The sequence below is a fragment of the Pinus tabuliformis genome, chromosome 3_1 (genome assembly GCF_031772625.1).
Source record: "Pinus tabuliformis cultivar Carrire ecotype Pingquan chromosome 3_1, CPIR1, whole genome shotgun sequence".
NCBI classification, from domain to species: Eukaryota; Viridiplantae; Streptophyta; class Pinopsida; order Pinales; family Pinaceae; genus Pinus; species Pinus tabuliformis.
In genome coordinates, this window is record NC_142301.1 from 808,765,437 (window position 1) to 808,788,566 (window position 23,130).

Below are 23,130 nucleotides of genomic sequence, written 5' to 3' on the forward strand. Positions count from 1 at the left end.
GAATGCCTTTTGCTTCCTTAAGATTAAAGGTGCCCTCTTTGTTATTGCCCCATCTTAGTTGGTCTTGCCCCCTTGAAACTAAGATCTTCCTTTGTTCCACCATTTTCATTAGCGCCTCTGCTTTTGTTTTCAAGGGATTGTTATTTCTGCAATCAATGTTTCTCCAGATTCTCCACTTTTTCGTCTACTGAGTGTGATCCCAGAAGTCCTTTACCTTAATTAATCCTTGGGAATCTGTCTCATGTTTAAGGTCGAGGAAGTCTTCTTTTAACAATATTGGTTCTTGTTGCCACTTATCTTCCCAAAAAAGAGCTAGATCCCCTTCTCTGATTTCCCAGAAACTATTTTCTTGAACTAGTCTTCTATTTTCCCAGGCTTTGTTCCAGATGTATGAGCCCTTAATATTACCTGACATTCTTATGAGATCACTAGTTTGCCAGGATCTTGCATATTTTTCTTTCCATATATTTGCCCATTGAGTCTCTAGATTTTGAACCCAGCGCCACCATAGTTTGGCCCCTAAAACTTTGCTAAGTATTTCCTAATCATCCAAGCCTAGCCCTCCATGGTTCTTGGGTCTACAAATTTTTTCCCAAGACACTAAGGCCCATTTCTTCCTCGTCTCCTCCTTACCCGAAAGGAAGTTTCTTTGGATATTTCTGAATTGCTGAAGGACTCCTTTTGGAGCTGGGAGGGCAGATAACATAAAAATAGGGATGGCTTGCAGAACAGCTTTTGTAAGAACCAACCTGCCAGTAAGATTTAAAGATCTGAAGGTCCATTTACTGATTTTATCCTGCAACTTATTGATCAAGGGTTCCCAAATGCTTTTGAGCATTGGTTTAGCAGTTAGAGGAACTCCCAAATATTTTGAGGGAAGGGAATCCCTTTGAAAGCCAAGAATTCTAGAGATATTTTTCTAAATAGCAATATTGGTATTGAAGAAAAAGATTTTTGATTTGGAGAGATTAACTTCCATACCTGAGGCCAAGGCAAAGAGATTCAATATTTTTTTGTAGGCTGAAGCTTTTTTGACTGTGGGAAGTCCCTATAACATGGTGTCATCTACAAATTGTTGGTGAGTCAGGGCCTGACCATTCTCAGTTAGTTGCAGTCCCTTAATCTTTCCTGTTATTTTAGCATGCTTTATTGACCGACCCAGTCCTTCCATCATAAGGATGAAAAGAAAGGGGGAGAGCGGATCTCCCTGTCTGAGGCCTCTTGAAGGACTGAAAATCTCAGAGGGAGAGCCATTAAATAATATAGAAAAACTAGAGGAAGTCACCAGAGCCATTAGCCATCTGACCCAATTGTGATCAAATCCAAAAGAAATAAGAATTTTTTTAATATAATTCCAGTTCACCTTGTCATAAGCTTTCGCTATATCCAATTGCATGATCATGTCTGCCTGCCTCTTGCTAGTTAATGAGTGAGCCACCTCTTGAGCTTGAATAATGTTGTCCAGAATTTGTCTGCCTTCCACATAACCTGATTGCTCCCCTGAAACCAGAACATTAAGTAAAGGTTTGAGTCTGTTAGCCACTACCTTGGATATTATCTTGTAGACCACATTGCATAGGGCTATGGGCCTATATTTATCCAGTGTTTGAGCAATGTCTTGTTTGGGGATAAGGGAGATGAAGGAGGTATTGAGCGCTTTTAGAATGGTTCTGTTCAACCTGGAGTCCTCCACTACCTGCAAAATGTCCTGTTTAACAATATTCCAGCAAGCTTTAAAAAAATCCACGTTGAAACCATCCGGGCCTGGTGCTTTGCCGTTCTGCATATCTTTGAGGACTTCACCAACCTCCTCTTCCGTTACTGGTCTATTAAGGTTGAAATTATCCTCTTTGGACACCAGTTTCGATATATTACTAGTTACCTCCCTGATGAAGTGCTCTCTATCTGAATTGTTCTCCTGCGTTATACCTTGGAAGTGCTGGAATAACACATCTTCGATTGCTTCATGGGAGATGTGAAGCTCCCCCTCCTCATTTTTAATCGAAGAGATTTTTTATGAGCTCTATTGGCAATGGTGGATCTGTGAAAAAATTTAGTATTACGCTCTCCTTCTTTGAGCCATTGAACTCTAGACTTTTGTCTCCAAAATATTTCCTCTTGTCTACATAGATTCTCCCATTCTTGATGATGTTTATCCACTTGATCGCTTATGGCTTTATCAAAGCCTTCCATGATCAGAGCTTGATTGAGAACTTGCATTTTGTTTTCAACAAATTTTTTCTCCACAAAAATGTTGCCAAAATCATTCTTGTTCTAATCTTTAAGTCGAAGCTAGATGTGCTTTAGTCTTTTGTGAAGTAGGAAAATTCTTGTCCCCTGAATCTGCCAATCTTCTTACCACCATTTCTCAATGTTGCTGATGAAGTCTGGGTGGGATAGCCAGATATTCTCAAATTTGAAAGGTTTGTTCCTAGGAGTTCCAATGCCCTTAATCTCTAATTGAATTGGCTAGTGATCCGAGCCTCCAAAGGGAAGAACTCGCGCTATTACTTCCTTATCTGCTAACATAAGATCTTCAAAGATTAGAAATCTGTCTAACTTTGAGGCTACATTGGACTCTCCTCCTCTTTTATTGTTCCACGTAAAGAGGCTAGTATTCCTATTAGTGTCCACAAGATTCATATTGTCTGAAAAGGTTTGAAATGCTAAAGAGTCTTTACTTAGAGCTCTGGTTCCCCCTTTTTTCTCTGAAAGAGATTTGATCATGTTGAATTAACCTCCCATGATCCAAGGTATTTCTGGATGTCTGTCCCTAAGGTCCACAAGGGAATCTAGAAACCTAAGTTTGTCATCTATTCTATGAGGGCCATAAACATTTGTGACCAAAAAGGTATTCCTATCTCCTACCGATTGAATAACTACTAATAAATAATTCTTGGAAGCCTCAGCATCTAAAATGCCAATTTTTTGGGGGTTCCAAAGAGTGAGAATGCCCCCTGCTGTGTTCTCAGCTTTGACTTCCAGAAACTCAAATCTACTGAGCCATTTGCTATGAATTTGTCTTAATTTTTGAATGGAACATTTCGTTTCTTGGATGAAGATAATATCACGAGTTTCTTGTTTCATTCTATTACTAAGCATTCTCTGCTTTCTGTTACTCCCTATACCTCTAATATTCCATGATGTAAACTTCATTATCAAAGTTTTGTAAAGGAGTAGCTGGCTAGATCTTTCATCTTACCTGAATCTATCATTAGCTTTCCACACTCCATCAAGAGTTCATTCTGCTTTTTCCTGCCTCTTTTCTTGCCTAGGTTTCTAGTAGCTAATCTCAGAGTCGTTTTCATCATTTTCAAGCCTCTGTTGTCCTACTTATCGATGCTTTTTCCTTTTTCCAACTCCTTAGCCTGTGTTTTCCATAGAAACAATTGTTGTATTCTATCGAGTTCTTCTTATGGTAACGAATTTACTCCTCTCGTGGTTCCCTGTATCAAGAACCATTCCAGATCTAGGTTTTCTTTATCAAGAATTTCTTGTAGTTCATGATCCTCTAGGTCTATCTAATTCTGGGTCATTTCCTGATCCATCTCCAGTTCTGCATCACTCATTATGGCTTCCTTCTGATAATCGATGTTCTGTGTTTGTTCCCGGTTTTCTTTTGTCTCCTTCTCCACAAAACATCCTTCCATTGCTTGATCTTCTTTAGAGATCTCTTCATCTTCCTCAAGCACTTGGAATTTGTTCTGACTGATCTGTTGTCCTTCATCTTGATGTTGTTTTGGTCCTCTTTTGTTGCCCTTTCCTCGATTCACTACTTTCTGAAAGCTGTCTGTTTCCTTCATTGTGTTAGTTTTGCTCTTGTTTACTACTTTACTGAGTGGACAATCTCTGAATAGGTGTCCATGTTCATGACATCTGCGACATCTGAACGGAATGTGCTCATAGTCTACTGTTTGCACCCATTCTTCATCAAAAACTTCCAAGATCACCTCATTCGGTAGAGCTCCTAATAAATCCATTTCCACACATATTCTGGCAAAGGAAGTATATTTTCCCTTTCTTGTGGCTTCAGAAGCTTTAACAAAACGACCTAATTTATTGCGGATGGCAGCTAACGATTCATTTTGCCAGTAATCAAGAGGTAGAGAATAGAGCCTTACCCAGACCGGTACTGAAGTAAACGTTTCTCATTCTGGAACAAAATTCATCATCCGTGGCCACATGTAGAGTCCAGCTGCTGCATAGAAGTAAGGTCCTCCTTCAAAAACTTTTTCCTTGTCTTCAATATTCGTGAATACCACAATAAAAAAATCCCTTTGACCCAAGGTGTAGGTCAATGCTACCTTTAGGTTTCCAGTGGTATCTGATCCACGACTGTAAAGATTTTTCAGTGGGCCATAATCCCATGAATTTGCAGATGATGGCATATGTCTTCATGTGATCCCTGTGTGCCTGTAGAGCCGGATCATCTAAAATAACTCTGGGTGTGATCTCTACTTTGGGTTTGCAGGGACCCTTTTGTTTTTTGTCTCTAGTTCCCTGTTTTTTGTCTTCTACCTCCTTGTATTTTGGGCCATTATTTTCCTTATTTATAGCTTCTCCTATCTCCTCTTCCATGTTTCTTGTCCCTTCCTCCACAGTACCTCTAGCCTTTTCTAGAGGTTTCTTGCCTCTACTGGCTACAGCCTCCTTATAGGAGGGAGTGGAGCTCCCTCCTCTGTGGCCCTCCATATGGATCACCGACTGCAACTAACTGAAACCCTCGCTGTTCGTCGTCACTGTTCGTTCTCCTCCAAGTAACTCCTCCCTTCTTTCGAGCCAATCTCCGCATGGTTGGCATATCTTGAGTTTGCAAGCACTATTCTATTTCATTGTAGATAGATGAAAAATTTTCAAATAACTGTAGCTATAATATAAAACATGCATGAAAAAATAAATAAATAAATAAGAAGAAGAAGAAGAAGAAAAAATAAAAAGAAATAAAGATGTAATTGTTCAGATTGCATGTAGACAATAAGACAAAATTCATAAGGTTGATGGATGAGTGGTGGAAGGTTGAGCATGTTAGTGATGCCTTGTCGTCTTTAGAGATTTTGTCTTTAATTTTCAGTGTATATTGCATTCCAACTTTTTGAGTTGTTGTTACAAGCACTGGAACTGTTGCAATTGAGAATGTTTCTATGCTTTCTCCCAACTATTTTATTGTTGCATTGGGAGCAAATTTATATTCTGCACAAATTGTCTCAATTTTTTCTACATTTCTTATGTTGTTTAACAAAATAGTGTAGTCGCAATCACCACGATCATAGTTTGTTTTTGGTGCAATCTGGAAATTTGTGTCTGCAATTCATTTTCCTCGCAAGATATTTTGCTTGTATTTTTCAATGAGGTCACTTGGAACAACCATTGTCACTATCATCAATCCTTGTTGATAAGTCAAATCATCACACAATATTTAATGAATTTCTATTTCTTTGTTAAGAAATGTGGTGTATAGTACCATGGCATCACCATGAAACAATTTCCGAGATTTGTGGATGTTTAGTTCTTCAATCGATATCGGAATGGATGATAATGTATTCGTGTTGTATGTAGATCATGCAAATTAGACTCAATTACATTGAGAAATTGTGGATGTGTATATGGAAGATATGACAGGTGCACAAAAATAATATGCATAGGTTGACTTTCCTTTCTGCTTCTTCTTGCAGTCGTTTTTCTTGTTGTGTTGTTGCGTTGCTTTGTTGTTCAAACGTGGAAGTTTTTCTTTGTTACAATGCAAGTGGAAATGGGTAGGAACAATGCAATTAGTAATAATAGATACATGCTAGCTAGTGTATATATATAGAAATAAGGAACAAAAGGGAGGGAGATATGGTATTTGTAAGTAATTACCATTTTTGTCTTTGCTCACTGCAACTTTGATCCATTTTTCTACTATAACATAAAGGAAATTGCATTAGAAGCTTTATTTGGATATGGATGCATGGATGCTTGTAAAATGACATTGTTAAATGCTTAAGGTTTAATGGCAACAAAGAATGGAATAATGCTTACAATAGTATATATGTAGGATTGAGTTTGTTTATCGGTTGGACTGTTGCGATATTTTCTCAATAGAAATATCATGGCTTAGAATTTGTTGGATCTCATAAAGAACTACTCATGTGACGTGTATCTGGCTTTGTGGTGAAAATATATGAATATTTTGTGCCAAATTTGTGTCCTATGTCTACATCTCAAATCTCTTTCTTGGTACCAGAGCTTGATCCGGCCTGATTCCCTTACAGGAAGGCCAGGAAAATGAGGGAGATTTGAGATTTATTATACTTTGTACATAGGTTTGTGGTAAAGTATGAAGAGTATATTGTTTTTCAGTGTGTTAAATGCACAATTTTCTCAATCACTTGTCTGTCCACCTATCACTTCTATTCATGCCTCTCTGTTCACATCAATTACCCTAACTTCCTTTGTGTTGTGTAAGCTACTGCAGGCTATGTGGAGCGCTTGCAATTGTGTGTTTATGTATCCACATCGTATATGTGCAAATTCCATATACAGAAATTGCGCATATACGGAAATTGTGCATATATGGAAGATATGCGCATATACAGAAATTGCGCATATACGGAAGATATGTGCATATCTTCTGTATATCCCTAACTTTCCTATATGTGAATATCTTCCATATATGTGCATCATTTATGTATCTGCATCATATATCCGCAAATTCCATATACAGAACTTGCGCATATACGGAAATTGTGCATATACGGAAGATATGCGCATATCTTTCGTATATGCACAATTTACGTATATGCGCAAGTTCTGTATATGGAATTTGCGCATATACGATGTAGATACATGAACGAAGATATGTACAAATTCTATATACAGAAATTGCGCATGTACGGAAAATGTGCATATACGGAAGATATGCGCATATACGAAAATTGCACATATACAGAAAATATGCGCATATCTTCCGTATATCCCTAACTTTCCTATATGTGCATATCTTCTGTATATGCACGTCGTTTATGTATCTGCATCGTATATGCACAAATTCCATATACAGAAATTGCCCTTATACGGAAATTGTGCATATACAGAAGATATGCGCATATCTTCCGTATATGCACAATTTCCGTATAAGGGCAATTTCTGTATATGGAATTTGCGCATATATGATGCAGATACATAAACGACATGCATATACGGAAGATATGTACATATAAGAAAGTTATGGATATATGGAAGATATGCGCATATCTTCCATATATATGCAATTTCCGTATATGCGCATATCTTCTGTATATGCACAATTTCCGTATATGCGTAATTTCTGTGTATGGAATTTGCGCATATACGATGGAGATACATAAACGACGTGCATATACAGAAGATATGCACATATAGGAAATTTAGGGATATACGGAAGATATGCGCATATCTTCCGTATATGCGCAATTTATGTATATGCGCACATCTTCCGTATATGCACAATTTCCGTATATGCGAAATTTCTGTGTATGGAATTTGTACATATCTTCATTCACGTATCTACATCGTGTATGCGCAAATTCCATATACAGAAATTTCGCATATACGGAAATTGTGCATATACGGAAGATATGAGCATATAGGGAAATTGCGCATATCTTCCATATATCCCTAACTTTCCTACATGTGTATATCTTCTATATATGCACATCATTTATGTATCTGCATCGTATATGCGCAAATTCCATATATAAAAATTACGCATATATGGAAATTGTGCATACACGGAAGATACGAAGATACGCCTGTATCTTCCGTATATGCACAATTTTCGTATATACGCAATTTCTATATATGGAATTTGCACATATATGATGAAGATTCATAAACGACGTGCATATACGGAAGATATGAACATATAGGAAAGTTAGGGATATGTGGAAGATATGCGCATATCTTTCGTATATGCGCAATTTCCGTATATGCGTATATCTTACCTATATGCACAATTTCTGTATATGTGCAATTTGTGTATATGGAATTTGTACATATCTTCGTTCATGTATCTACATCGTATATGCACAAATTCCATATACAGAAATTTCGCATATACGGAAATTGTGCATTTGAGGAATTTTACCAATGACCATTGTAGTTATGTAGTTCATGGGAGTTGGTTTTAGCAATGTTGATTTCTTTTTTATACTAGTTATAACTAAAAGATATTTTTGATCTTTTAGAATCTGGGTTACTCCCTTGTAATATCTTGGCTTCCTTTTCATGTCTAACTCTTCATTGCACCACAAATCCTCTTTAAATTTAGACACAATTATATTTTTAATATTGTTCGTATGGGTAGGATGACATCCTCCTATATTCCCTAATGATTTAACCAACACTTCATCTTGATGCCATCTTTGCTTAAGGTGTTGATAGTAATGGATAGAGTTGAAAACAATTTTGGGGAGTCTCTTATCATCCATGTTGTTTATCTTGTTCATGTACATTAGGTCCTTAACCATGGTTGATCTATAAACTATCATGGATATTCCACTAGATAGTCCATCAAAACATATGTTACTTAAATATAAATCTAGACTATGAAGGGTTAATTCCTTTAGATTTGAGATCCCTTATTACCAATTTTGTTGTTTATGTATGCAATAAATTAAATGTGAAAAATAAAGAAAAGTATTCACAATCACTCACAAACCACAATGAATGCTAATTGTTTTCTGGAAAACCCTTTCAAAAGAAAATTCATTCGAAAGGTGAATCTACTATGTTCTCTTTTATCTCAAATTGAAATAATGCAAGTGCAAAGGAGAAGACATTATCTATGTAGTTACCTGAGACATGTGGTCCATCGGCTATTACAAAATGTAAACCCTCTCAATTGTGCTCTCTTTGTCTCTATCCACTCTGAGCTAATCTACTCTATTGTAGAACAAAATGCAAGAAAAAATAATGGAACCCCTTTTCATCCTAGTAGTATGATCATAACACAACCCAATAACCAACTAGGGGTCAAATTTGACTCCTTCCTCCTTTTGGGTTAGTTTTTACATGCCACACATATAGGTTCATGCTTCATATTGCCATGAGAATAAGGGGCTTACATGCTCAAGGTTAATGCATATTTAAAAAAATAACAAGGAATGAACAAGATGTAAGTTCAAAATTGAAAGGAAAACAAAGGGATATGAATGATAAAGCAAAATCCAAAGTAAATATTGATCTCTACCTTGTCACTATGAGACCATTATGCCAAGTCCTATGCAATGGAACACATACCTAAAACTGATTAAATAAGAGTATCCCAAGCACCCATGCAATAAAATGTATAAGTTAATAAAGGGGAATATATGAAATCAAGTGAAAGAAAGGGGTAGTAAGGCATAATACTAAGGAAAAGGTAACTCAATGCATAAGAATTCCTTCTGCAAAGGTGCTCAAGTGGATGAAAATGTTATATAACCTTACACAACTATGTACAACCACTCTTCAAGTCAAACCCCATACCATTTGTCATTACAAATACCCTTTGATGGTTTTCCTATGACACACTACTCTTCTTGGGTACTAGCACACCTAACAAGGGATGATGATGATCATCCCATACCTAAACTTGACATGTGGCACATATTCTATAAGGTATTGTAAAGTTCAATAGGATACTTAATTTGATCTACCTAATGGAATTTACGTAAGACATTATGTTGCATTGAGTTGTGTACATTCCCCCAATTGATGGTCACACTTAGAAATTTAGAGCCTCTCTTTTGATGATGTACTTTGCATAGATATGACATGGGCATGAGCTTTGAATTTTTGGAGGATGTGGGAGGGTTACTTACACATTTTGAACACCACCTACACATCTTTTTTCAAAGGACATCCCACTTCTTTTGGAGGTTGTTTCATTACTTTGGAGGGCATTAGGCCTTTGAGGATGTGGCACACATGAAGAGATTATATACCCTAGTTGGAGAGGATGTGGCACATTTGGATGTGATATGACACTTGGATGATGAAAGATTGAACCTTTTGGTGGAAACATTACACCTTTAGAGCCCCTACACTTCATTATTGAGTGAGTTGTCCACTTTATGATGCCACTTGTGTGAGATGGAGCATACATTTTATGATGGACATATTGTCTTATGAGAACATTTACCTCATTGTCAAGGCATCAATGGGGATCTATATACCTACCCACTCTTATATCATGGATAATTTACTTATCATTTCCTTATCTCTATGGTTTGTAAGAGATAAAGGAATTATTTTATGCTTTTATGGATTTTATTAGATGAGAAGGGTGATTGACTGTTCTAGGTGGATATTGGTGGCCACCTGCCTATTCCACTTGGATCCCCACCATTGTTTATTTTATTCTTTCAGTTTCCTTATTTGTAGCACAATTTACTATTTTTGGTAGTTTTTCGAGTCCTAAACTTTCGGAGCCGTTTTGAGGCTCTAAATGACATTTTTTGGGAAAATCAGGACCAACATGGATCATTCACTAATGTTGGTCATTCAAAGGTTGTATTCCTTGGATAGATCTTTCTAACGAGGTATTGTGTGCGTCAAACAGAGATCGTATGCCAAAGTTACGACCCTGGGAAGTTGATGTACCAATTTACCCAAACAAGGCCCAGAGTTTAGCGCTTCATCTCCTAGGGTTAGGTTTTTGGACATCCCGACCCCATGAATCCCTGATGACCCCTCCAAAAACCGCATCCCCAGGGTTACCTTTGGATGCCCCATCGAATTTTAGCTTGAGAAAACCCTCAGGGCTCATGAGAAGTGAGAAGGAGATTGGTTGGGAGGAAACTTTAAGTTCCAATATGAAGGTGCAAGCATTTGCGAGGATAAGTTGAGAGTAGACAATATTCATGCTTCTTGGGGGTTGACCTTCCAATCATCAGAATGTCATTTCTTTGCTAGTATAGATTCTCTTACATTGTGTCCCTGAACCGTGCTGGAATAGGAGGACCATAGATAATCGATAATAATACCCACTCTTTTGCCCCAATATGTTTGAATTTTCCAAATAAAATATGGGGCATACTGATCCAATGGTAAAAAAGGATCACGGGAGGGTTCTAGAGTATGGAAATGCCCCCTGCACTACCTCTTATTTAAGCCATAAATCTAAGAAAATATCTTAAGGCTTACACCATTAAAATAAAACAAACATTGACATGACTAGACATTCTTCAAATGTTTTGTCTCTGAAAACCATGCTTGGACCAATAAGACTCCTTCAAGCTACTCCCTATTCCACCAAAAGGTATAGTCTTCTAGGTGTGACCCAAATTTTTCTAACATCATTAGTATTTGAAATGACTTGTAAACCTTGTGAAAGTATGATGATGCACTTTGAAATCGCAGATACAATCCCCATGTACATGTTCCATAACTCCAGTGGGATGTTGTCTCTTTGTTCCATCAACAAAATTCTAACTTTTAATATTATCAAATTTTAACAATGAAATAAAATTTATTGTAAAATTAAACAGCTTCACATCTTTATATTATAAAGTCAAACAATTACACTGCCATTAGAAAAACACAATAAGACTATTTTCTTTTAAAAAATAAGAAGTAATTTAAACGGATTGAATTAAGATAAGATAAGGTCTTTATAATACATAGTCAAATAATTGCTTTCTAATTTAAAGAATATAATTGTTTTATCAATTTAAAAAATCACAACAATGAATATTTTTAATTAATCACAACTATTGACTATTCAATTACATCATGACTCTTTTCATTCCACAATTGACAATTTCACTTACAAATTATTTACAGAAGAATATTACAATTTACTCATACCCATATAGGACAAAATTGGGTAGAGCCAACTAGACAACCTAATAGAACAAAACATATCATGCTTGTGTTTGGGGAAACTTTAGCTCAACAACCTCCGCTTGATGTGTCTCGCCAATGTAACGGTGCCAATTTATGTACTGCGCAAACTATCTAGGGCTTTAGAGCCGGCTATCTCAACCCACAACCTTAAGGGGACCTAGGCTATTACAGGGCTCCAAAGATAAATAAAGGACTTGTTAATATATATATATATATATAAAACTTAAATAATACTACACCACTTATCAATAAAGTTGTCATCTTTAAATGTTACTAGTGAAGTGGTAAAGGCTCAAATCTTTATCTATTTTAGCAGATTTTCTTATATGGCATGTATAGTGTACTTTTCTTTTTCATAAATTCAACTTTAGTTTTCTTTTTCATAAATTAAAAATTAAACTAAATCTAAATCTAGATATATGCTCTCTTCATGTACATGATACATCTATTATTATAACTAAGCAAAGTTCCTTGGTAATGATATGTTTTTTCATGCATGCAACATTGAGTAAGATATAAATATAAAAGTAACTTAACTTGCAAACTTGATAACTTGTAAATGAAAGAAATAAATCCATTCTAACTACATTCCACAAAACTAATGTAACATTAATAGAATATAACATCAAATCCACATCATGAATTTAAAATTCAATGAAGACATTGTCATACACACAAGTTCAAATTCAAGTATTTGTATTCCAAATTTTTCTAGTTATACATTTTTCTTTTCTACAAAATGGAACTTCATTCCCAACATAGATAATGGAAGTTCATGGCCATGAATGACATTATGGAAAATCCACCTCACGACTGATCTAGAAATTGGGTGTATAAGTCACCATCGCCACTCTTGGCACTCCCAAGTGCATTTCCAAAGTGATATTGCTGCAAAAATTCAATAACCAATTAGTTGTAAAATCCAAAATGCATACAATCAATTTCATTAATTAATGATAAGTTTTTGATCAACTATTCATTCTCACCATGAAGATCTAAGGCAATGGAGAACACTGCCCTTCCTGGGTAGATGGTGGAGCACTTGGTGATGGATATAGGCATGGTTTAGGGGTGATGGATAAAGGCATGGTGGGAGAAAAATTGGAAAAATGTAGTGGGTTGGGGCGATGATACATCCCCATTGGTTGTACGATAGTGGGAATAACCCTAGGGCGAGGGATCACCCTAGGGGGGAAATTGGAATGTTAAGGGTGGATGGTTGGAACAATGAGAAGGGCGGATGGTTAAAGGGTAGGGGTGGGAATTGGGAAGGGTTTGGGGAGGTGGTTATAGGCATGGGAGAATTAATGAAGGAAAAAGGTGGTGGGTGTGGCCGACAATACATCCCCATTGGTTGTACAATAGGGGGAAGCACCCTCGAGGAGGAAATTGGGATGGTACTGATCGGAGAAGTGCTCCCAATGCTATAATTTCTTTCATCGACATGCTCATCAAATAATTGGAATCGACAAGTTGGCCTGTCAACTGTAACAACAAAAAAAGTTCATATAGTTATGCCTATGCATTGCAAATGATAGTATATCATATTTCACATGAAAAGAATGCATAACATCAGATTTACCATTTTATGTATAATAGAATGTTGCACTAACTCAGGCATGTTGTCCACAGTTCTTTGTTGTAGAGAAGACAACTCCAGTTGTTCATTCATGCTCTCCTTTTTTGCACGAATTCATCTTTTGGAGGTACCATTTAGCCCCCTAATGTTCCAGGTTGTGATCTTCATTGAGTAACCTTTGGAATGGATAGGACCAAGGCCCTGATTTTTCCTTCATTGATTAGGCGCCCGCCAAGTTCTTGTATTTGTTGTTTTGTGGATTTTTGCCCCCTCTTTCTTCCCGAACCTTTCGGCCTGTATTGGTCCAGATCTATGCTGGCTTGAATGCCTGATTGGCTGTTGTTTCCCCATTTCTTTTTGGCTGCATTCTGGTTGAGATATTCCAACTGCAGGTATGCCATTTCTATTTTCTCCTAATGCTCCTGGGGGATGGCATCCACTCCCAGTTTGGACCATTTCTCATTGACCTTTTGGAGATCTAGGTGGCCTATGATCTCCTCCAAAGGATTAGTGGGAGTTTGAGGATGGTTGGTCTGAATGGGTTCCTGTACATGGAGGGGGTTGCAATAAGGTAGGGCTTGTATTGTTCTGGATAGGAAGGGGCTATGGGTTTTGTTGTTGTGGTTGAGCTTGGTGTGAGTCATGGTTTGGGATGGAAGTGTTTGATGGGTTTGATAACTGAACAATCATGGATAGATATTGAACAATAGGGGCGGGAGATTCCAGAGGGTTCTGATTTGGATCAAGGTTTCCAAGTGCTTCAAAGCTATTCTGCTGGGTGGGGGTCGGGTTAGTGGAGGGTTTCAGAGGATTCTTTTCCCTTCTACCCTTTGTTCTTCCTTAATAATGGGATGAATCCTGGGGGTGGATTATCCACCTTTTCTTCTTAGGGTTGTGGTGGGGGTTGATTAAGGGGGAAACCATGACTAAGATGTCCATGCTGTCAGCATGTCCGACATTTTAATGGGATGTTTTCATAGTAAATGGATTGCTTCCAATGAACTTCCCTATGGACCAAATCAATATGACCTGGGAGGGGTCCTGATACATCCATGTAAACACAGATTCTAGCGTAGGCAGTGTACTTACCTTGAGATGTGAGATCTGAGGTTTTGACAAGGACTCCTAGCTGATTCTCGATGGCTTCTAGGATGCGCATATTCTAGTAGTCAACAGGGAGAGAGTAGAGTCTGATCCATACTGGAACTTTTTTGAAATCTTCCTGTTTTGGAGCAAAGATGGGTCTCCAGTACATCATGTAGAGTCCTGCAGAGTTGTAAAAGTATGGGCCTCCTTTGAAAATGCGATCTCTATCATCCCTGTGAGCGAAGATGAGAGTGAAAAAGCTCCTTGACCCCAGCTGGAGTTCATAGTCCCCTTTAGGCTTCCACTTCTGGTTTATCCACCAGCAGAGAGCCTTTTCATTGATTCGAACTCCCATGAATCAGCATATTAAGGCATGTTTACTCATGTGATTTCTGTATTCATCGATCCAAGGATCTTCTATGATCAATGTGGGTGTTTTCTCCGAGAGGGGTTTGCAAGGGGATGGGCCTGTCACACTGTTTTGACTGGGAATGCCCCCCGCAGACACAAAGCCATTAGCTTTAGGGTTGTGGTTTGCAGCCGAGGCTTTGCTATTGACCCTGGATCGGGAGCTGGATGAGGTGTTGGAGGTATTAGAAGGAAGACTGCCAAAGACGAAAGGGTCGAAGGCTGGGGGGGCCGAACCCCCCCCCCCCCCCCCCGGCCCCTGAGGTGGTTATAGAGCGATATAGATGGGGTTTTCTCAAGGTTTGGGAGTGCTTCGTGCGCTTAGTCCCACAGTCTGGAGGGGAAGTCTTGAAAAGTTTATTGTTAAATAAATAATCTAGTGTCTTTTCTTCCTTGCTAATTTTACTCTAGGGGTTGAGAAGCTGATTGTTAAATAAATAATATAGTGTCCTCTATCCTTGCTAATTTTCCTCTTAGGAAGATAAATAATCATTTCTACAAGGTGGTTTATGGTCTCTAAATATGTTTATCATTTTATTGGAAGTGAAATTGAATTTCTTAGCAAAGAGGGCTTCCTTTTTTCTAGTGTAGTAAACACTGCCATTCTAAAACTTTGCAGAAGGGTTCGTAGGATTTGTCAAATCGTTTGTTTCACTATTGCCAAACATGATAACATGATGATGATTGTGAAGAAATATGTGGAAACTATGCTTGAAAATATTATATATGATATATTTGCACCAATTGCAAAGTCATTATATAGTTCCCTAGTGTTACCTTGCTTTATTTTATCATTGGGAAGGATCCCTTCGTATGCACCAACATTAAGCAAAATGTAGGAAGATCTTCTAGAAAGGAATATTTTTTAATTGAGTTAATTTTCCAAGCATCCAAAACTTCTAGTTGACAAAGAATGATAATCCCTATCTATTGTCTTATGCTCCATGGTATATAAAAATGATACTTCCAAAGGGCATCTCTTGTAGAAAGGTATTTTTAAGGATTTTGTATTAGTCTCCAATACGATTTTCGAAACATAGGATTATCTTGTACATTTTTTGGAATGCATTTTTAATTATTTCACTTGTATCATAATTTATGTATTGCTACCATTTTGTCCACCATAGGAGAAAATTATAATTTGTGTTTATAAGTCATGGATCTTAAAGCGTACTACACCATGCAATAATATATGATAATGTTGATTGGAAAATGTGATGGTGAAGCAAGAATGATATTGAAATGACAATGTAGTCCCCACTCAAGATACATAGGATATCCATAAATACCTTGGGAGGGCATTAGAAGCTAACCCTTGCAAAACCAACATTAGAAGGAGCTACTCAACTTACTGCATGAAGCTCAATAGTTCTTAAAGAGAAGATCCATCAGTTCCTACTTATCTATGGAATGGGTTGTTGGATCCCAAGAGATATTGAAAAGAGGGTGGAAAATTATCCATGTCTCCCCCATGACTTTAGACCCAATATTTAATACAACTATTGGTGGCTACAATGGTTTTCCAAAGAAAAAAAGTATTGTACTACATCCTTTTGTGGCATTATGTCATTATTAAAATTTAATGTTGTTATCTCAATGCTTTAGATTCACAATTATAAATGATATAAAATAGATATTTGAGTTTGAATGTTCCTTGCTCATTTCCAAGTCAAAAGTTTAAAAGAGAAGGACCATGTGTAGAAGATGTTATATAATTGTATAATGACCATGAATTATATAGAGATTATGCCATAGGAGGAGGATGGAGACAGACAAGAAGGGAATAAGAAGGATTGGGGCAAAGAATAAGGGAGGAGGTAAGGATGGATGCCAAGGTACTTTCTCTGAGGGTACTTTTCCAAATGGCAAGGTACTGTAAAAAATGTGGCAGGAACACTACAAGAAGATCTTTGAAGGGTGGGTTGTGAGCCCGACCCTCAATCCCGTAGCGCTAGTATGACAACGTTCCTAATGTTCAGGGGCTTAGCTGGTGGGGGTGGGCGTTAATAAAGAAAAAATTCCATGTAATAAAGTTAATAAAGGAAAAATAATAACTAAGGTCACGGGACACATATTTCGGGCTGAATGTTGGGCAAGACCAAGCAATTTTGTCAAGTCATAACTGAAGTTCCAATCAAGTACTTATCCCAAATGACATACTATTCTCTCTCGATGTACCTCTTCATCCTTTTAACTTGATTTATTCCTAAAGATGTCATTCTTAAAATGGGAATTGGAAAACATAGTTCCTATAGTTTGTAATTAAAAATTGCTTAAGAGTCAAAACCAAAATTCCATAAAAAAAATTATTGGCGTTTTGTAGGTTTTGATGCATATGTGTTCAATCATATGCTTCCATAATCCATTTTATATTCCTCATCTGTTGGACTATATTGAAGTCGGTTATTTGCCTCTATATATCAAATATCAAACATTTCATTGGCTTGTGTGATGCAAATAATTAATTTTACAAACTAATCACGACAAAATTTTGCAACAATGTTAGATGTCTTCCTCATTAAGCTAAAATATGAAGGAAAACTTACATCATTCCAATAATAGCATGAGTACTCTATTGAGAAATGTAGCTTGAGGAAGAAATTTTTGCATAGTTTGAATGCCACAATATGTAGGAAGTAGTTCAAGAAATGTCTTTAGTGACCACTTAGCAAAAGTGGAAAATTACTCCATTTTGTAATTGCACTTCATGAATAAAAGAAAAAGTGAAAGCTTTTAAGATTTGAAGCCAAGTAGTATTAGAAATGTAAATGAAATGTTCTAGAAGCTCAAGAACATTTATGAATTGGATTAACATTTAACCTCAGTTATATATCTCAAGATTAAGATAGGTGGAAACTAAGATTGAGGAGATTAGTTGCTAAGATTCAAGGCATTAATTATATTATTTCAAAATCTTAAATAGGACAAGATAGGAGAGGTCAATCTTGTAATAAAAGAGAGAAAGAAAGATAACATAGGACAAAGTGCATTCAAGGATAAAGGAATAGATTGTTGAAGTTACTAGCCAATATAATAGACTCTACACAACTATAACAATATTTTCCATATATGTCATACTTTGTCTTTAATGATTGCTTAAGTGTGCTTCATTGTTGATAGAAGGGGAAGAGTAAAAAATGGCACAAAGGAGCAATTCATACTAATGTATCGTATTTTTTCAACTTTTTCCTTTCTTACATGAGGTGTACACTTCAAATATAGGGGATTTAATGACCATACAGTTGCTAGTTAAAGGTAGGTTGTAAAGGTCACCTTGTCGGCTTTTCCGAAGGAATGGAAATATGATTCAATGGAGAAATACCTCTATGTGTTTTTTATTTCATTCATTATTCATTTTTCAACTAGTGTGACATTAATTGAATGTTCAAAAAATTATTTTTTTGTTAAATACATTTTTTTTACTTATCTAATGAAAGAGCACTAAAACAACAATCAACTAGGATTGAAAAATGTACATGGTATCAAAGCTTTTCTCTTACTGATATTCTCAATGGTTTATAGCGATCAATTAATTGCCAAAAAGAACTAGTAGTTAGAGGGTTTCAATTTTTATTTTAAGGATTAATTTTTAGATCTAGGAATTTATGCATTAGATCTCAAAAATGGCCTAATCTAGCATCAAATTTGAGGATAGATTAGATGGAAACTCAAATTTATTATCATACAAAGTGAGTGTTACAATTTATTAGAAGAGAATGATCAATGTGATATTGTCAAGGATGTTATGCTTAGCCTATAGATTTGTGGTAGTGGTAAGCTCATAAGTAAGCGAAGGCAAAGAGGAAGATTATGAATACCATAAAAGATCACTTGATTCCTCATATATTAAAAAAGAAAACAATAAAGGAGATGTTTGATGCCCTAGTTGGCATCTACCATAGTGATAACATAAACAAGTAAGCCAAGGTGAAGAGGAAGATTATGAATACCATAAAGGACCATTTGATTCCTCGTATATTAAAAAAGAAAACAATAAAGGAGATGTTTGATGCCCTAGTTGGCCTCTACCATAGTGGGAACATAAATAGGTAGACGATATTGCAAAATGAACTCATACCCCTAGAGATTACTATACCATATTCACCAGTTATATTAGCAAGGTCATTCAGATTTGTGATCAAATTGCAATAGTTGGGGATAATATTACAAATGCAAATTTGGTATACATGGAATTGAATGGATTACAACTTCACAGGAACCATTTATCTAAGATGTTTCTACGCACGACAACATTCCTGACTTTGAAAGGTTGTGGGAGGATTGTATTTAAGAGGAGACTCTGATGCAGTTAAAAACCAACGATAAGTGTGATGACAAGATCCCAACTACATTTGGTCAAATAATTAAAGGAAAAATTAAATGACTCAACAAGGATAAAGGAAAGAGTAACAAGTCAAACTCAAAGCCAGGAAAGGACATGAATCAAATCAAGTGTTTCAATTGCCATAAGCATAACCATTATACATCATATTGTCTAGATAAGGAGAGTAAAGGGAAGCAATAGCAAAAACAGGTAGCAACTTTTACAAAAAACTTGTATGAACAAGTTTCTACCAAGTTTGAGAACGATTTCTCAATAGTATCGTTCTTTTCTACCAATATGGTTACTAAAAATGCATGGAATGTGGACAATGAGGCATATTCATTGGGGATTTCTCAATGGCATCTTTTCTTTCTACCAACATGGTTCCTGAAAATGCATAGGACAACCTAGGGTGAATTTTGTTTAAACAATGGCTATCTAATTGATGTATCTTGATATTTTGCTATTCTAAGGTAATACTAATGTGTATATGTGTGTGCGCCCGGCACCCCATTTTTGTCTTTTTAATTAAATTGATTAATTAAGAAAAACATAGTATAAACATGTGGCAATATAAATTATGTTTTTTTTAGATATTTAGTATTAACAAGTTTCAACAAAATATATTTACAATAAAAAATCTACCAAATAAAATGAGAGTAAATCTATATATATAAAACTAACTCAAATTAATTAATTTATTAATAATAATAAATTATAATTTAATTAATTTTTATGATTTTTTATCTAGATATGAGAGGATGTTTATGCACATTTATTTATACTAATTTAATTACACATTAAAAATGAAATGGATATTTATGCGCATTTATTTATATAATTAAAAGTAAATTGAGAAAATTTAAACAAATTCAACCTCAATAACGTTTAACCAGAAGGGAAAAAATATTTTTATAGAAAAATAAAAACCAAACTAGTGCTAAAATAACTAGCAATAACTAAGCAACCAAAAATCCTCCCAAAACATTCTCACTGCACGCTTACATGCTATAGGAAAGAGATCCTAAAAGACTTCGAGTCTAAAATGTCAAGGAAGTCGCAAACAATTAAAATATATATACAGATTTCACAACGCAGCGATTAGCATTTATGATTGTTGATATTTGGATTGGAACGATGGTATTGCAGTTGAAGCAAGACAAAGATAACATTGCCACTATGACGGGAATGTCGTAACCATAATATAACTATGAAGATCATGACAAAGAAATATCTTGCAAACCTATGTTGTTTATTAAATGAAGATTGCGTCCTCATTGAAACCTATCTCTCTTCAAAGTTCATTCTAATACACTACATTGAAGAGGATTGAACTACTGATCCTGTAATATTATGAGACTGTGATTGAAAAACTATGGTGAACATGGCTCCGATTCTGGACTTTGCAATGCCATTTGTATTGCTGGTTCTCGTCCTCCACAAAGGATAAATAGGAGTGTGGACATCACACATGCTTATACAAAAAGATTTGCTGTGAAAGGTTCGATAATGCTCATCGCCGTTATGCAAGCATCGATATTTTTGAATGTGGGTTAGTCCCGTAGATAAGAATGAATTGCAGCCAAACATGAAAATATCAGTGCTGGGAACTTGTAGTCTCGTGAGAATTTTGAGATTAATAGCTTTTGTGTTGTGGTTGTAGCTGAAACAAAGCCCACAAAAATATGAGAGGAAAAATCAAGAAAAATGGTTTAATGACTCAGAGATTTAAACGGCACTGGCAGCGAGTCAGTGGTTGATATAGTAGTTATTAGCGGCATCCAAGTTCATTGACAATTTTCAGGTTTACATCGTTAAAATATCACAGCTTTAAAAAAAATCACTGAGTTCGGCCGGATTGGCAAATGTAATTCGCAAATTCGTCCATTCTATAGGGTTAGATGTAATAATGCAGTTGTTAAAAAAATAGTAAATTCAAGTATGGTAAGTTTGCAGTTCATAAGAAAGTACAAAGAATGGTAAATTTTATTTGTAAAAACGTGTAAGATAAATACATGGGCCAATACATAGCAAGCGGATTTGGCCTCAACTCATAGAGTGATCTGTGGGAGAGATTTGAAGTCCCAAAAGCCGCTGCTGTTCCACTGCCGAAGAGAAGAAAGTGGTAACGGACAGTGGCTCGCCAAGCTGGTACGCACGCAGCGCCTCGTGGAGATGTCGATGGTCTGCATACAGATGGAATTTCATCGAATTTTGACAGTCAATGTCAAGCCGAACTTGGTGCTGCCCTGGAAGATGGCTTGTCAGACGACGGGACGATAGACGAGGATGGGAGCAGCTGCAGCTGCAGTGGCAGTCGAGGTAGGAATTCTAAAGTCGATGGAATTTGCAAAATCGACATGATGTCGCTCGGTGTGCCGAGCAGGAGCTTCCCAGCATAGCAGAGCGCATGGTGACTGCTGGGTATGGAAAAGAGTGCGTTCGAACTGCAAAAAAACATTAGTTGAGCGGTAAATATAAATTCAAATTTCAAATTTCAAGCTGGCTGACAAATTCAAACTTAAATTTAGCGTGTACATTGTATCAATAGTCTGTCGTCCCTATTGTATTGGATGCAGTTTTTTGGAGGCAAGAAATATTTATTGCATCATTAATTCCAGGTTCGGCCTGCTCAGAAAAATGGAACCATCGGAAAACATGGTGTGTCATGCATGCTCAGCTCGTCACATCTCAGATGCGCCTCCGGATGCATAGCATGGTTTGAGGTTTTTATGTATGGTTAGCATGGCATTAGGTCCTGTCAGATATTGTCTTAGAGACATTAAATACCCACTAGCATAGGATTTATTGGGGCTCTTCACTTTTCTGAAAAAGTTGTCATTATTTCAGTCATAATGAGGGAGGGCACTGCAAACTGTGTCGACATCTTCTTGGCCATACTTCTGCCTCTTCTGGGAGTTTTTCTCAAATACGGCTGCCATGTGAGCATCTGCTCATTGATCTAACACTCATTCCTCTGTTTTCATTTTTCTTTTTTTTTGGTCCAGGAGTGCTAATTCTGTGAAGCTGGGTCTGTATAAATGTGTTGATCTCATTAATTTAAGTTACTGGTAGCTGATAATTTTGAGGGTTTATTGTTTTGTGTGACAGGCTGAGTTCTGGATATGTCTGCTGCTCACGATATTGGGGTACATACCGGGAATTATATACGCCATCTACGCCATCACCAAGTCAAATCCATGATTTTTTGGGGGATGTGGATGTAACTGGGGCTGCTGTCTGTGCAACCAACCAGATTTGATTCAGCAACAATCCTGTTCTGCAGTGTTTTTCATTATTGTTATTGAGCGTTCTTTATTGTTAACCGTAGGTTGTAATTTCATATCTATATACACTTGGCACATGGCTTTACATTTACTTAGTGAACACTTCTCTGTCACATGTATGTTTAATGACTTCTAAAGGATTATACATATAAGTTTTTCAATATCCTGTATGTTTACTTAAGTCTCTGTGTCAATATGTTTGTCATTGGCATATTGAACATTTGAACATTCATGACTGTCAAAATGGTAAAGATTAAAAAATTGGAAAAACTTCTCCAATTTGGCAAATCCAATCTGATGCTCCATGTTAAACTGAGATTTTGTGATTTTTGTAATGAGAATTTATAATTCCATGACTTTGTCCTTATCCAACTTAGACAAGTCATTTTCTGTGAATATATTTGGTAATATAAGACAAGCCATTTTCTGTGAATGTATTTGGTAATATAGCAATACCCTGTGAGTATTGGTACATTGGCATGTATTATCTCTGGAATTAATTTTGATATATTAAATTTATATGTATTTTGTGAATACACGTTAATAGTGATGAGATTAATTTTATTTTGTGAATTATCTTAATGAGTTGAATAATAGTG

General features: G+C 36.4%; 1 protein-coding gene across 1 annotated transcript; it reads left to right on the top strand.

The window, feature by feature from the left end:
• Positions 1–22,064: 22,064 nt before the first annotated feature.
• Positions 22,065–22,607, top strand: LOC149189927 (hydrophobic protein LTI6B-like). Its single transcript, XM_089413320.1, has 2 exons — positions 22,065–22,186; positions 22,356–22,607. The coding sequence occupies exons 1-2, from the start codon at positions 22,100–22,102 to the stop codon at positions 22,446–22,448; spliced, it is 180 nt and encodes a 59-aa protein (XP_089269446.1). The 5' UTR covers positions 22,065–22,099; the 3' UTR covers positions 22,449–22,607.
• Positions 22,608–23,130: the final 523 nt, after the last annotated feature.

Excerpts from the sequence above, each read along its gene's own strand:
- LOC149189927 (XM_089413320.1), top strand. The coding sequence starts at position 22,100 with ATGAGGGAGGGCACTGCAAACTGTGTCGACATCTTCTTGGCCATACTT. Across the intron at positions 22,187-22,355 it reads TTCTCAAATACGGCTGCCAT|GCTGAGTTCTGGATATGTCT; the intron begins GTGAGCATCTGC and ends TTTGTGTGACAG.